This window comes from Tyto alba, unplaced genomic scaffold, assembly GCF_018691265.1.
Source record: "Tyto alba isolate M040663 unplaced genomic scaffold, T.alba_DEE_v4.0 Super-Scaffold_29, whole genome shotgun sequence".
NCBI lineage: Eukaryota > Metazoa > Chordata > Aves > Strigiformes > Tytonidae > Tyto > Tyto alba.
Window position 1 is genome coordinate 4705958 of NW_024881303.1, and position 15853 is coordinate 4721810.

Below are 15853 nucleotides of genomic sequence, written 5' to 3' on the forward strand. Positions count from 1 at the left end.
GGCAACGTGCCTCTTCCAACCCAGCTGTGCCGGCAAACCTATCCATGCCTTGGCAATGGGTGTTGAAGAACTTGCCTGTTGAATGCAGGGGGATGCTGGGGGCAGTTGCAAGAATGTTGTGTCTTTTGGACAGAATTGTTTTCAGTGGTTAAATTTGCACCATTATATTTAACAAGTCAAAGGGATACTGTGTAGTTAATTCACATAGAGCTTCTTAATCTTGGTAATTAAACATGGAGAAGACGCTCCATGAAGTCCTCTGTGCTCCTGTCAGTGCTGAATCCTGCAGTATAATCAGAAACATTTTGCTTTTGATGGCTGCGTGGCACTTGCCTTTGTTTTTGCAAGGAACCAGTATTTCCTGCAGCAGGGACTTCCCTGGCCACCTCCTTTTGTGGGACGTGATGTGCCTATTGCTCTATTTTTATGGCATCTCTTTCCTGCATCCACAATGGTCTGTTCACCTCCCCTCCTGCTCAGAGCTTCTCTGCAGCAACCGCTCGGGTAGAAAAGAAACATTAGGAAAGTACTTAATGTATTTTTAGCCTCTTAGAATGTGATGTAGCTGCTGGAAACACGGAGGAGAGCCAGCACCATGTGAACCGATAGGTTGTAGCGCATCACCAGCAAATTTTCCGTCGAGTGCTAGTGCTCCTTGACACTGTGGGTGCTGATGAACAAAAGGTCCTTCTGTCCTTCAAAGAGATTGTCTGCACTTAAATCTGCACAGAAGCCAACCAGCTAGGGAAAGGGGGAATTCGGTGATTGCCTTTTTATATCTTTTTATAGACTGAAGATGCCGGGGTAGTGCTGAGCAGCACAGCCACCTTGGACCGGGGTTCAGAGCTGTTGGGGTAGGTGCTGCAGGAGGGAAAGCACAGAGCCCCGATTGCCATGAATAGCAGTCCCCAAGCTCTCCTGGTGTCCACGGCTTGTTTGCAGACCTGGCTTTTCCCAGCTCCCAGTCCAGGCTTGTTCCAGGGGGAGCTTGGCCACTACTTCCCAAATTTTTCCCCAGGTCGAACTGTTAGACCTGATGGGAAGCAGTGAAAGCAAAAAAAAAAAAAAAAAAAAAGAAGAAACAAAAGAAACAGTTGAGAGGTTTTATTGGCTTTTCCTTTGTGAAATCCTGCATTATCTACTGGGACAAATGGTTTTGGGGACCCAAGAGGAAGCAGTCCCTGGGATGCAGAGCTGGCCTCTCCTGGCTGCTGCAGCACGGAGACGCGGGAGGTGCCAGGGAGCCACGGGTGCCAAATTCAGCAGGCACTGATGCTGTTTGGCACAGCTCCTGTTGCCTTCAGACATACAGGATTAGGTCCTCCCGCTCCGTGCTGAGGTCAGCTCTAGCGCAGGCATAAATTCAAACCCGTTTGAACGTAGCAGGGGGAGGTTGATGGGGTTTATACACCACACTGCAGCCTCCCGGCCAGTAGGCATGCTTAGAAACATCACCAGTGCCTTCTTGCCTGTGTTAGCCACGGTTTTGCATTGATTTGGGTGAGACAAGAAGCAGGACTCGGGTTCACTGGCATTTCAATGTCAGCTTGCACCTTCATCTTGTGCAGTTGGCAGGTCTGCAATAACCTTTATTGTCGAGATTTTTTTCTTTTAATTAGCATTGGTTGCAACAATGAAAAGGCACATGCTGAAATTCTTATTATTTGGCCTCTCATGCAGGGAGAAGGCTGCCAGGTTTAACAGCATGGGTATTGATGTGCTCTGGATGGGGTACAGAGAGGGTTTCCAACAGGGTTCTCACTTTGTTTTCTTCAATGTTGGTCTTTTGAGCGAGGCTGATTTAGGAAGAGAATGGTGTAAATTCGCCCAAACAAAGTATTGTGAATGGTTTGGCATGCAGGTGCTAATTACTGCAAATAATAATTTAAATCCCTTCTTCTGGAAACATGCTGTAGTTCACCTTCAGTCGAGCTGCTGCAGCAGGAGCCAGGGCAGAGGTTCGCGTCCGCAGCAGTGTTGGAGAGAGATTTGTGTGATGGGTGGTGGGGTGTTGCACCATCTCACAGACTAGTAAATCCAGTTGCTGGAAGACTGGGACTGGCAACAACCTGCCTTTGGTTGGTACGCTCGGTGCAAATTCAGACTTGTGGTTGAAATATTTTCATTTTTTTGCTCTTCTGCTTTAACTTTACTGCAAATCACCCTGTGTGAGATGGGGTATGGTCTCTCCACCCCACTCGTGTTTGTCACTGAGCCAGATAAGACCCGATTTACGTGGGTGCTGGAAGTCATAGAGCCAGCAGAAGTGTTGTCCTGGGCTCAAGATTAATGAGCATAGAGCCATGACCTGTTAGAAACAGGACATTTGGCTTCTGCTGAGCATACCAGAAACAAGAGTGGAAGGTGACTTGAGTGCTGACTCCTGAGTACCTTCATTTAAGAAAGCACAGGACATCAAGGAGCTCTTTAATTCAGACTGCAATTTATCTGGAAGCTGAAGCCAGATAAATTCAAGCTTAAACCAGATAAATTCAACTGGAAATGAAGGCAAACTGAAGTGCTTGAGAGACATTGGAACAAACAGCCAGTAGACATAGGGTTGGGGTTTGTCTCTTGGTGGCCATTCACTGGGAGATGACATTTTGGCTAAACAGAGGTTGTTGGGCTTCATTCATATGCAGGGTCTGGTGTCTTGACCACTTGTGCCCTGGTGAAGACACCCATGCAGCTGTAATAGGTGTTAGATACTGGGGCAGACACTGGCAATGACCTCAGTTACAGCAGATTTTGGTGATTTTGATGGAAGCGCAGCACCTTGCAGGCATGGACGGAGGAGCTGGTTGGTGAGTAGTGATGTGCTGCTGGGTCTTTATACAGCAGGAGGGATCCGGGCACTGTTTTTTCTGCCTCTTCTGAAAAAGTGGGTGCCTCCATGTAGCTCTGCCCATGGTGCAGAGCCAGCGCTGCATCGGTCATCCAGGAAATGGCAAACAATGGGAACCTCTTACGGGAGCTGCTGAGAAAGGCCTGCTGCAAAACCTTCCTGCAAACCCAGAAATAGCCACCTCTTGCACCAGGGCCACCGATTTAGGGCTGGCTTGAAGCAGTTGCAAGTTACCTAGGCACAGATTGTATCTCTGTTTTGCTGTTGGCCATCCAAGACATAAAAACCTCAGTGTCGTCCGTCCCTAGGAGGGCTTGGTTGCCATCCAGGAGCACCCAATTCCTCCCTCCAATCCCTAATGCTGCAGCGTGTCACTTGGCAAGATCAGGGATCCCAGCCTAAATTTTCGGGACAAACTCCTGGTTTTTCTGCTCAAGCATGTCTGAGAGTGGTGGTCCATCCAGCCCTGCTGTGAAGGTGCTCTATTTGGTGGGTGCCCTTCAGATGTGCACATCTAACATCTAGTCATTTCTTGCTTGGACAAATTATCTGAATGGGCTTCTGGTAACTTTTTATGGAAAATGTTGTTAAACTGAAAACAAGGGTATAATAAAACAGTCATTTAGGTGCAGTTTACTGGCAACTGGAGCCCTTAAATGCACTGACTTACATTGTGGAGCAACGATACCAAGCCTGCTATTTGAACATACTCCTTGTCACTTAGAAAATCCTTGAGCAGTTTTTTAAAGCACTTCTAGTCTTTAATTGTTGTCCTTGTAACTCATGATAAACTGTTGTCCAGCTCATAAATTACACATCATTCATTTTGCCCCTTTCATCAAAACCCCAGTCAACGTATTTGTCTGCTTCACTTGTAAAATGTGATAAGGCGTCTCTGTCAACAGGAGGATAACCCAATTTCTGCTTTCACAATGAAAAGGTTTATCTTGGTTGGGGATGGTTGCTTTTTGGGATCTTTTTAAGCACTTGAGAGGTATCCTGCATTGCCATTGTTCCTTCGAGACATCTTTCCTGGTGAGACACACACGTTCGTGTGCCTGTGCTGCCAGCTCCTCTCAGCCATCCCTCTGGGCAGGATCGGTGTTTTCGCAGTGGGGGGCCGGAGGTTTGTTTGCAAAAATCAAAAATAGAAGAAAAAAAAACAGGCAGTTAGGTACTTTAAGGTTTCTAAATGCAGGCACTGGTGTGCTGCCTGCGTTGGTTTTTGCAGGCGTCCACAGGGACTGTGTGTATCCCAGCCTTTGTCCATCCAGGCTGGCTTTAGCTTTGAGAAACTGCAACTGTTCCTGGTACATCATGAACAGCTCCAGGAGCTCCACGTGCCTTGCTGGCGGTTGAAATAACCCAGTGATCTATCAGGAGGCAGGCTCATAGCACAGGCAAGAAGGTCCTTCGTGCAGCGTGGCGTTAGAGGTGGATCCGTCACCACTGGACGTGAAGGCAATTAACAGTTTTCAGGGATCCAGAAGTGATTAAGCAGATTGGTGACAGAGAAATCCGATGAGTGCTTATTAAATTGATAAACATCACCTCTTTCTCAAGCCAGAAAGCCCCAGTTTTGGGGATAGCATTGGACCTATTCATAGCGCAGCACAGGTTTCAGCCTTGGAAGCAGGACCTGGCTATATTTGGTGCTATATTTATACACAGGCACCGTGCACATGCATCAGCTGTGCTGTGTGGCAGCAAAATCACATTGGGTAAGAAGTCCTAAGTTAGAAAGTAGTTTCACATCCCACCTTCATTCAGCCTCTCACCCGAGAAAGAGAGTCCCATAATAAAAATGGTGATTTTCTGCGTCGGGGGTGCCAGCAGCTCCCATCCCTTCACAGTACAGGAGTCACAGGGCTGGCGTGGGAGGTGGCTCCTTGGGGTGCTCATGGTCAGTTGTTATTTTAGCTCAGCTCCAAAAGGAGATGTCAGTGTAATGAAAGCAACGGGCAGGACAGGGATTTGGGGGAGTTTCAAAGCAGCATGGTGGGGTTTCTAACTTTGGGGCTTTCTCTGTGCTCAGATTTGCCTGTGGCAAATATCCATAGCCTTGGCATCCTATAGAGCAGCGAAAGCCTTGTGACAGAAAGCATCAGGCATCCTTGAAGCAGCACTCAGGGGAACTAATGAGGCTGTAATGTGATTAGTGCCTGCGATCCCCTACCCCACCGCAGGTAGCGTGCCAGGCTCCTGGGACGTGGGAGCCCAAAACCGGGACCCATCCCAACCGCGGCTGACTTGGGGGGGCTTGTTCTGACAGTAAGGGGTGAGACATCTCAGGTGTCCAGGCGTGCGTGGCAGCAGGTAAGGAGCTGAAGTGGGGGCTCCTGTGTTCGGGGAGAGGGTGGAGAGGGGCTTCACGGGGGTCACCAGCCCCTCTCCCCCTGCCCAGAGGCAGCTCCAGCTTTCCTCCTCCCGTGCCGCCCTCCCCAGATCCCTCTATTTTCTAGCAGATAGGATTAAGCCTGACCTTCCGCCCTGTCTCGGAGAGAGCCGAACCTCTTTCAAATCTAATTATTTTCCATTTTTGTTTAATTGTGCACATCCTGTTGCTGGCTGAGAAGGAGACCAGCTCCTGCTGGGGTAGTGAAGGGCGCCCAGCCCCTCGCCAGCCTCAGGCTTTCGGATCAGTGCTTCATCTTTTGGGGTTGTAATTTCAAAATCCCAAATCTCTTGGAAGTCTGAGGCAAGTTTCCCAAGAAGTGTCTGTGGCAGCATCCTGTGTTTTTCCAATGGTGACCTTCACACTCAGCTCCCCACAGTGCGAGGAAGAGGAGCCCGGCTGGGGCCGCCTGCCTCCCCCATCCTCTTCCTCCTCTCCTGCACTCACTTTGCACCAGACTCTGCTTTTTCTGCATGTATTTTGCCACCTAGTTCCTATGTGCAAGTGGCACTGACTTCTTTTAGCAAAGCATTGCATGCCTTTTTTTAATAATCTTTTGATTTCTCACTTTATCCAAGCTGCTGCAAAATCCCACAGGCTCTCCCTGCAGACAGTGCCAGGCTGGGGTTTGGCTGTGCCGGCCTAAAAGTGCTGCCAAATCACCCCAATGGCAATGATAAAATGCGGGGGTGATAAGGGAATGGGTGACACCCCTCTGCAGGAGGAGGGGAGAAAATAAGATGGGTTTTCAACCCACCAGACAGCTGGCTGAGAGGCAGGGAGAGAGAGGGGACAGAGAAATCAGATTAAGCACACCAGGAAGCTTTGCCTGTTGCAGCTGCATCTGCACATGGAAAATACAGAGATGCTCTGGTGGACCTTGAGTCTTGCTACGCTCATGTATTTTTGACAACTTCGCTTAGGTTGAGCGTCGCTTTTCCAAATCCCATTTTTTTAGCACCAAAAAACAACCTCGCAGCATCCCCACGGGCACAGGAGCGCGCCCAGAGTACCAAAACTCGCTTCTGCTGCAAACAAAGCGATTCCTTCTCCACCAAAGCTGTGCCACGCCGTGTCCCCGGCACCTCTCGGCCCAGAGGCACAGGATGGTTCGGGCATGCCGGGTCAGGAAGCGGCTCTGGAGGGAGGGGTGGGCCTGCGGAGAAGTAAATACGGGTGCAGAAAGTTCCAGTGAGAGCTGTCGGCGTTTCCAGCAAGCCATCTAGTGGCTTCCGATTAAAATGGTTGCGTGCCTTGAAACTGGGAACGCGAGGCTGGAGGGGCGAGTGCTGCTCAGCACCGGAGTTGTGGCGGGGAACTGGCATCCAGGGTTTGGTCCTACCTGGGCAAAGACCCTGCTGCAATAGCCATCTCCTGGGTGGGGGGGTGGTGGGAGGGTTGTGTTAGCTGCTGGATGGCAGTGTGAGTCTTTACCCATGAACAAAGCTGATGGGTGATCCTACAAATGGACAGACAGATATCATTTCACTGGTGTGGGTTTAGTCACCCTGGCTCAAAAAGATGTGAAAGTTATAGGGGATAATCAATGATTTAGAGCAGCTTGCTCTGCAGTATGGATGGGAGGCAGCAGACAGTGAGAGAACACAAAGTTTTGTTTGTTTTTTTTTTTTTAATAACTTGGATGTTCAGGGCACTTCACTTGGTGAAGTTTTTGGCAGTGGCTTTAAAGCAAAGAGAGGGAAATCCTTTTTCACCAGATGGTTCTGTTGTGGCACCCTTAGGCACAGTCTGCTACAGGAACAGAAAGTTTGAAGGCTTCAAAGAGGGATTTCATAAACGCTGGAGGACTGACCTGGGGCTGAGAAGCCTCAGGTGGGTGGTTTAGGTAGATCCTGGTCTATCCTTGTCTGGTGTTTGTATAAGCTGTTCAGAAAAACCTCCAGTGATGGAGATTTCCCAGCGTCTGTAGGCAACCTCTCCCTGCTCGTCACTAACCATACCTGTAGGAGGTAGTTTCTTCATGTCTGATCTCTTTCACATTTGCTGCAATCCAAACCTCTTACTGCAATCCCCAGGAGACATGGAGAGCAGCTTGCCAACGCTGGTCTTCAGCTCTCAGGCAGATGACAGGCTGGCTGGTGCAGTTTTTATGTGCAACATGGCATTTTGACTGATGTTCAGCCTGTGATGCTTCCTGACCCCAGGCTCTTCCCCGCCTGGTACTGCACAGTGATTTGCTCCCACCTGCATGCAGATATTTGCACCTACTTAAGGCGGCTATTTTCTTCCAACTTTTCTCCAGGTCTCCACACTGTTTGACTTCTAATCCAGTTTTCTGGAGTGTTTTTATTTCTCCTACCACGATACCTGCACATTAAATACATTTATCACATCACCCACAACACCGATGACATACAGGGTAGTGTCACGGCCAGACCGAGTCTCCTTGCTCAGCAAATCCTCCCAGTATGACAGTGAATCACCAGTAATGACTCTCTCCATATGGTTTTCTGATGAGTTGTGTGCCCACATTATAGTTTTGCCCGAGCGTGTTTCTCTGGTGTGCTGGCTGAGGAAGCCCTGTGCGGCCGCACCTAATGAATATCAAGATATACAGCACTGACTGCTTCTCCAGCTATTCACAGGCCAGTTACTCTGTTGCAGAAGGAAATTAAATTGTTCTTGACAAACCAGTGTCAGCAGTCACTTATCATCTTGTTATCTTCTAAGTGCTTACAAATAGGTTGTTTCATTATTTGTTCCATCAGTTTTCCAGGAGTTGGAGTTAAGTGAGGAGTTTGTAATTCCCTGGCTTTTCCTTTTGCATATTTTTAAAGTTAAACCCTATGTTTGCTTTTTTTCCTGGTCTTGTAAAACCCGTCCTATCTGCCGTGAACTATCAGAGGGACAATAGCTGTATGGCTGCTTCAGCTGAGCCCCTCCCTCAGTACTTTTGGGGCAGCTCATCACACCAGGCTGGCGGAGGGGCCAACACTCCGGTTTGGTTATTGCCCTTCCACTGGGATGCTTCTTCCCTTCGCCCTCTGTGGCAGCTCATTTGAATCTTGACCTTTCCCATTTTCCAACCAGTGCTTTTAAAAGGTTAGGTTTACCCACAGAGTGCTTCTGTGTAGCATTTTGTGCACTCTGCAACAATAAGGAAAATCTGGGCCAAATCGTGACTTTGTTTAACATTAGGACACAACAGCAGAGGAGCTACAGGGCCAGAGCGGTGGGTGTAATTTGACTTTTTTAGTAATTTTTGGGAGCATCTAGCAACTCTCAGTGTCCAATTCGGCACACCTTGCTGTGACTTGGTTTTCAGAGAGCGGTGACCCCCGTGCCTGGGAGATGCTCACTCAGTGGCATCACACATGCAGGCATCCCTTTGGCATGTCGTATTTACCCTGCCAGGGTCTATTTATTTCTTTATTAGCTGTGTTTGCCGATTTCTCAATTCTCTTCCTTTTTTTTTTTTTTTTTTTTTTTCCCTATTCCTTCAACAGGAATCATTAACCAATGGCAACAGGAATCCAAGGATAAAGTGATTTCCCTATTGTTAACCCACCTGCCTTTACTGAAGCCCGGAAACATCGAGGCAAAAGTCGAATACATGAAACTCTTGCCTAAAATCTTGGCCCACTCGATTGAACACAACCAACACATTGAGGAGAGCAGGCAGCTGCTGTCCTACGCCTTGATACACCCCGCCACCTCCTTAGAGGACAGGAGTGCCCTGGCCATGTGGCTCAACCACCTGGAGGACCGCACGTCGGGTGGCTTCGGCAGCCAGAACAGAGGTCGGTCGGATTTGGTGGACTACGGGCAGACACACTACTATCACCAAAGACAAAACTCGGACGACAAACTCAACGGATGGCAAAATTCTCGAGACTCGGGCATAAGCATCAGCGCTTCCAGCTGGCAGGACAAAAACCTGGCGTGCGAGAACGGCCATCTGCCCCTCTACTCCTCCTCCTCCGTCCCCACAACCATCAACACCATCGGCACTAGCACAAGCACCAGTAAGTACCCATGGGAAGCTCTGGGGACGGCCACCCACGGCCACTCTTCACAGCATGGTCCCCCCCATTCTGCTAGAAAATATTGCTTATCCATGGTTAGTAGGGGGGCTAGGTTCATCTGGGCCATAGAAAACTCCTTTTTTTTTTTTTCCTTTCCCCTACCTGTTTTTTTTATCTCCTACCTGCCTTGGTGTTTTTTGTTTTGTTTGTTTTTTTTTTAATCTAGCCTTGTGGGATTTGAAAGACCTGGCATCTGGAGAGGAGGGAAAAACAACCAAGCTGTAAGAGCAAAAAATGTGTGTTATCAAAGGGAGTCCCTTTTATTTCATGTAGCTCCATGCAGATTTGCAGTTCATGTTTTAAGAGTTTCTAAAGCAAGCGGAGAGCTGATGCTTTGAGTCCAAAAGTGAGCTGAGGGGCTTGAGGCAAGTCCAAAAGTGACCTGGGGACTTACTGGGAGAAAACGAGGTTGTGGCCCCAAAGCGCAGGCATCGTTTTTGGAAGCACGGCTGGGATCCACGATCTTCAGGGCGTATCTGAAAATGTTCCCTTGTATCTGCAGTGCTTAGAGGTGTGAAGCTGGTGGTGATCAGGGGGTTTAGATGCAGAGACCTCAGTGTTTTCCAGGAGAGTTGGGTAGCTCTTCCCCCGTGGAGGCCCTGCCCGGCTTTGGTGGGAGCGGTGGATGGTGCAGAGTCCAGCCTGAAGCTTGGACACTCAGAGAGCTGCAGAGCACCGTGGCTGGAGATTTATCTCAGGTTTTGTGTGAAGGTGTAGTGCAGCTATAGCTGTTTTTCAAAGCAACCGCTGGTGCCTGCAAGCCATCCTTGGGAGAGGAGGAGCAAAGCATCTTCTCAGTGGGGTCCAGGAGCTCCTCTGCCCACCCGCTCCCTCTGTGGAGGGCTGTCACGCCTGCCTTGATGTCACCTCAGGTGACTGCCACCATCTCACCTGCAAGGCTGGATGTCCTCCTTCACTTTGGGGCATTCAGGAGGTCTCTCTCCCAAGATGTTTGGCATCTCCCTAGATACAAGGGATGCAGAGAGTGCTGCGGGGAGGAGAGGCTTCTTGCGGCAAGGGTGCTGGCTTCTCTATCAGCGTGTGGAAAGCCACAATTAAATAGCTGAAAGCTTTAAAACGGTCACTTAAGGCTTCTGGGTTTTTCCCTCTCCTGTAATAAGTGGGTTTTTTAGGTGGTGTTTCAAATTGACAACGATATGAAATGCAGCTCTGGGTTTATTCCTGTGGCACCCTGGTTCCTCCTGCCTCTCTGCTGTCCATCCTTGCAGGCAGCGCTGCCTGCTCTGCCATGTGGGGATTTAGCAGAAGGATCTCAGCTTCTCCACTTACTCTGAACATCATGCCCATCCCATGCCCCGTTTTTGAAGCCCTGGCCCCTGCTGCCATGGGATTACGTGAGGTTCAGCTTCTCCAAGAGCCGGGTCCCTGCACTGCAGAGGAGAGCTGTTTCAGGGTGACCAAGCTGCATGGGAAAGGCTTAACAAGGAGGCAGGGTGAGAAGAACCACAAATGTATTTGCAATTGGTCTGTTAAACCTCTCCAGGGATTATTTGGGGGGGGGTTCTTCCTTGTGGTTTTTGCATGCTTGGTGTTTTGGAGGCTTTGCGCACCAGGGAGGCAGTGGGAAGGGATGACTTCAGAAGGGATCTGGTTCCTCACGTCGAGAGCTGGAAGCAGGGAGGTCTGATGGGTGCAGCAGGTTTATCATTGACAGTGGCTGGAGCTCGTCAACGTGCATTAGGTCTTGAAGGATGCTTTTCACAATCCCCTTTGTGTTTCTTCGAGCCTTTTTGCGCACAGACTTATCTCAGAGCACAAGTAGCGACCTGCCTGTTGCCCAATAGGGTCCCCAAGTATCAGCAGAAGGTGCCGAAACCCAGGCAACAGCCAAATTACTCAGCAGTGCCCAGGCTGCTGCACTGCTGAGGTTTTTCCTGAATTCTCCAGAATTAGGTGTGCACAGCAGTGGAACAGGAGCATCTGTGGGTCTGTGCACAGGGACTGTGCAGCCCTGAGCTGCACCTTGGTCTTTTGCTGGAAGACCACGTGTCTCCTCCATCTCTGCCACTTGTTTGGCTTCGGTATCCCGTGTCATAAGTCCCTTGCCCAGTCTGGTCCTTCCCGACATCCCACAGTAGCTGCTTTTGGTGCCAGCTCACTCGCACCGTCTTGCTCTGAGCTGCAAGATTTATAGAGTCCATATTCAGGGAGCCTTTTCCCCAAGCGTCACAACGGGGTCAACATGTATTGCTAGGGCTGAGTAGCTTTGCAGAGGCATCTGAACACATCTTCAGCCCAGCCTACTCCTAAATGTTAAGCTGTTGTAGCTCCTGCTGACGTATTTTGGTGGCAGCATGTTCAGGCAACCTGCGGGCTGAGCTGGAGACGACCTGACCATGCTTCATGTGTTGGTTCCTAAGCTTCCTTAATGCAATATTTGCTCGGACACAAGCACAGTAAGTCCACAGGCAGATGCTAAAAAATAAACACGGCTGTCAGCCTTTGTCCCAGCCCCTTGAGTCAATCAGTACGTCTATTAATCTTTTATTCCAAAGCAAAGCCCTCAAACTGTTACTGTTTGTTTAGGTTTTAGTGTTATTATTTTTACATTCTCCCACAGACTTGGAGGTGTTTATCTGGGCAGGGGCTTAATCCAGCAACACCCTGCGGGGCACAGCCTTCCCCCACCCATCCCTGCAAAGGCACTGCCTGTTCCTGATTCCGAAATGGGGCAAAGTCTTTCCCGGAGGAGTAACGTGGTAATCTTGCCTGAGGTACTTTCGTCTGGTTTTGTGGCTTAATTAGGTGTAACGTTTTTATGGTGTCAGGTTTAAATATGGGTAGGTGAGGCTCACGTGACAGTTTGCTTTGTGCTGTCCTTGTCTTTGACTTGACCTAGACCCAGGCTTTGACTCTTGGTTCTTCTCCAGCTCTCTGGTGCTGGCTGGTGTTAGCCAAGGTTTGAGGAGGTGTTGCTGGAGTTCTCCAGCCTTTGCAGGGCAAGTCGGGAGTGCTCTGAAGGAGTCACTCTGGATTTACACCAGTGATGGTGATCCAGAAGCAGGACCAGCGTCGTAAGCGATGGGTTTGGGTCTGGAGCAATCTGAGGCTACGGACTCACCCAAAGCGATAAAAATCCATGTGCTCCTTCCCATCCGCGGCCGTAAGTGCTTTCTCAGCCCGTCCTGCAGAGCTTGAGCTGCAACTTTAAGCCAAGCTTTAGTGTGCTGGGAGTAAAGGTAGCCTCGGCGTGGGCTGGGGAGCGCAGGTGGGCAGGAGGTCAGAGCTGCTCCAGTGAAGCCCAGGACCGGCTCTGCGGCCGAGTCGGGCAGTGGTTGCAAAACACCCTGGTTGCACAACACCTTTGCAGTGGAGACGGGGCCCGGAAACTCTGAGCGGGCAGAAAACAGCAGCTAGCTTTCAAAGCTGCAGCCCAACAGCTTCTTGCATGAGGGCTCTGGCTCCTGCCTTTCCCCCGTATTATTGATTCCACCCGAGCGTGATCTGGTGGTGCAGGTTTTGGTTGTCAAATGGCAGTACAGCATGGCTTAAACCCCGTGTTTTACACCTGCTCGGAAGCAAATGTGTGCAGAGGAAAAGGAGGGTCTGCTGTTAAATATGCTTGTCCAGTGCTGAGAAGGCAGCGTGCAGGTGCGGTGGTTTGATTTGGATATAAGGTCTGCAAGCAAGAAAAGAGAAAGAAAAGCACAAGGTTTGGCGGGAGGGATAGTAACTTCAGTTGGCAATAGTGAGCCTGTTGAACCACAGCTAAAGAGTTAAGGATTTGGTTCCTGGCATCTGCTGGCTGAGTATCTTGGTCTTCTGCTCCCAGTATATAATCTGGGGATAACAGTATTACTTCTCTTTTCAAGGTATGGTGAGATTTTCCTGTCCTCTCACCTCTGGTGTAGTTCCAGGGCACTTAAACTGCCCATGGAGAGCAGGTTCCTGGGGACAGTGGGCAGAAGGCCTTGCTTTTACTGCAGGAGCAACAGTAATTTGCGTGTCTATGAGTTGTGTCTCCTGTTTGTCCTTGCAAAAAGAGGAGGAGGTCCCTGGACTGCTAATGGTGGTGTCTGAGGGCATGGCCAGTGGTGCCCTGTCCTCGGGTGAGCACCCCGTGTGTCCCCAGCCTGTGCACCCTGCGTCCCTTGGAGCGGCACCCGTGCCTGGAGGGGCGGTTTGGGTGGCACCAGGGGAAGAGGTGATGGTGTGCATCACAGGTCACTGACGGATAGATTACAGCCAGAGACCTTGCAATGGAATATCCTGCAGAGTAGAAATCCCAGGCGTTGGGGCTGTGCCCATACAGGAGAGATGTTGCAAACTCTCCGGTATTTCAGTGTTGCTGTGCTGCCTGGATTCCCCTGCGAGTGAACAGAGAGGTCCTCGGAGCAGCAAAGCTGTTTGCCAGTCTGCAGCCACCCTTCCGCTTCTGCACAAATGGGAAAGATGCCGGGTGCTCAGGCCTGCTACACCCTTCCCATGGGAGCCTCTGCCAGAAAACTGATGTTGTTTGTCTACAAGGAGAGAGAGAAGGAGAGCGAGCAGGAGAAATACTCACCTATATAACCTCCTTGTCCTGAAAATGAAAAATCTCTTATCTTGTCCTAGAGTTGAAGAGAAGGAATAAATCAGCGTACTTCTTTCCACGCACGCCAGTCCAGATTCAAGGCTCTCCCCCTGTGCCTGCCAGCTCTTGAGAAATGCTTACATTTCAGTCATGCTCAGGTGGCACCAGCAAGGTGTACTGGTGGTTGAACTCCCTGTACCACAAGAAATGTAGAGATACTGGCGGGAGCTGGGCACCCTGCAGAAGGAAGGACTGTCCCATGGACTCTGATGTGAAGACCCCACCAGGGGCTGCTGGCTCTGGGGCAAGCCCCGTGCTGGTTTGCAGAGACCCTTCCGTCCTGGGAAGGGCTTTCTGTCGCGTTGCTCTTTCTCAGAAGAGACTCAATCCCAACTCCTGCCCTAAAGGCAGATCTGCAGCTACTAAACTGTATGTCGGCATGTGTGTGTGCGTGACGTGGCTTGCTGGATTTTGCCTACATTTGCCCCAGTTATGGACTGCCTAGTGAGAGAGCAGATGAGCAAGATGGTGAAGCTCTTCCCCAGGTCACCAGGGAATTGAAGTGGAAGAAACAACATCAAGAAAGCACTTACGAACAGAGTGTGGGTTTCCTGACTCTTCCTCCCCTACGCAGTTGTGCGACAGCTCACTGCCTACCCCTGGAGATGACCCTGTCATCGTACCCACTATCCAAACTGAGCTTGATAACGGGATAACTGCATGTCTTAGCCCTCAGAACCACCCTGATTTGTGTTGGGTTGATGGGCAGCTTGCAAGTACCACGCTCTCCTCTGTGTAGATTTGCAATGCCAACTGAAAGGGATTGCGGGTCCTCAGCGTATGTTTGACTTACACAGGGCAACGTGTTTCTTCCCATGCAAAGTTAGCAAAACGTGCCCTTTTGCTTGCTCAAAAATAAAGAGTGCAGAAGCCTTAACAAGGTTACAGCAGTGAAGCAAACAAACGTACTGTTCTTGCTGGGGGGCAAGGGATTAGCTTTGTACTCAGGAATTGCCTTCAGAAACTTGCTCCTCCGTTGGCTGTGCTGTGTGCTGAGACGTGGCACCCTGGCCCTCATCCTGCCAGGTGGGGACACCTCTGATGTTGTTTGCTTTTTTCCTCTTTTACTGATTGACTGAGAAATGCTCATTGGCCTTTATTACACTTGAGCTTTTCAGCGATGGTAGACGGGGACATCTGTTGTCTTGCTCATGCCCTACAGTGTTGCACATAACTGTTGGATAACATTTCTTGGAGTCACCCACTTCGCCAGAGTCCCATTGCTACAATATCTTGATAATTCTGTAGCTTAAAACCAGTCATTGTACAAAAAGATAATGTGTGAGCAGAGTCGTTTTCTCAAATCCATGCAGAATATGCATAAATACAACAGCAAACAGGACCGAGAGCAAGGAGAACTTAGAATCATTTATGTTGGAAAAGGCCTTTAAGATCATGGAGTCCAGCAGTAGTCTTGTATTCCAGCTCGAAACATCAGATAGAGATTTCCTGGTCCCTCTGTAAATTCAAAGCACTTGGTCCGTGGGTGATACAGTCCTCAGCTCTGCAGACCCTCACCGGGCAAGCAAGGAGATGAACAGTCACCTGTCCTCAGCCTGGAAGCCATCGAGCATTGGAGGTGGTAGTGGAGGTGGAGGACAAGAGCGATGGCCTTTTGGGGTGTCAGCAGTTCTGGGGGGAATCTGCTACTGCTCTTGAGTGGTGACTGCAGAGCTGTGTTTTACAGCCAACGTCCCTTCCTGCTGTGGAAGCCACTCCGTTTTGATGTGTCCCTTACACTCTGCTTGGCAGGGAGGTGTCCAAAATCAAAACAGAGCAAGCTGTGCCCGTTCTCCATGAGCTGGTCTGCTGGCCAGGATATTTTGAGATGATGGGTCAAGCTACATGTGCTCATCCCACCGTCAGCCCAGCTCCCACGCTGCCCAGACCTGGTCCTCAAGCAGGGCAGCTCCAGGTGAGCCATCCCACCCTGGGACCACTGCAGCCATCAGTGTGGTCGTTGGGTGCAGGGA

At 50.0% G+C, this 15853-nt stretch overlaps 1 protein-coding gene across 4 annotated transcripts in view; it reads left to right on the forward strand.

Moving 5' to 3' along the window:
• The window catches only part of SAMD4A (sterile alpha motif domain containing 4A), a 108043-nt gene that overhangs the window by 55857 nt on the left and 36333 nt on the right, over nt 1–15853 (forward strand). For all 4 annotated transcript variants that reach the window (XM_033009773.2, XM_033009774.2, XM_033009771.2 and 1 more), the window contains exon 2: nt 8708–9226. In XM_033009773.2, the coding sequence (XP_032865664.1) occupies nt 8708–9226 (519 nt within the window). The remainder of the gene's footprint in view (nt 1–8707; nt 9227–15853) is intronic.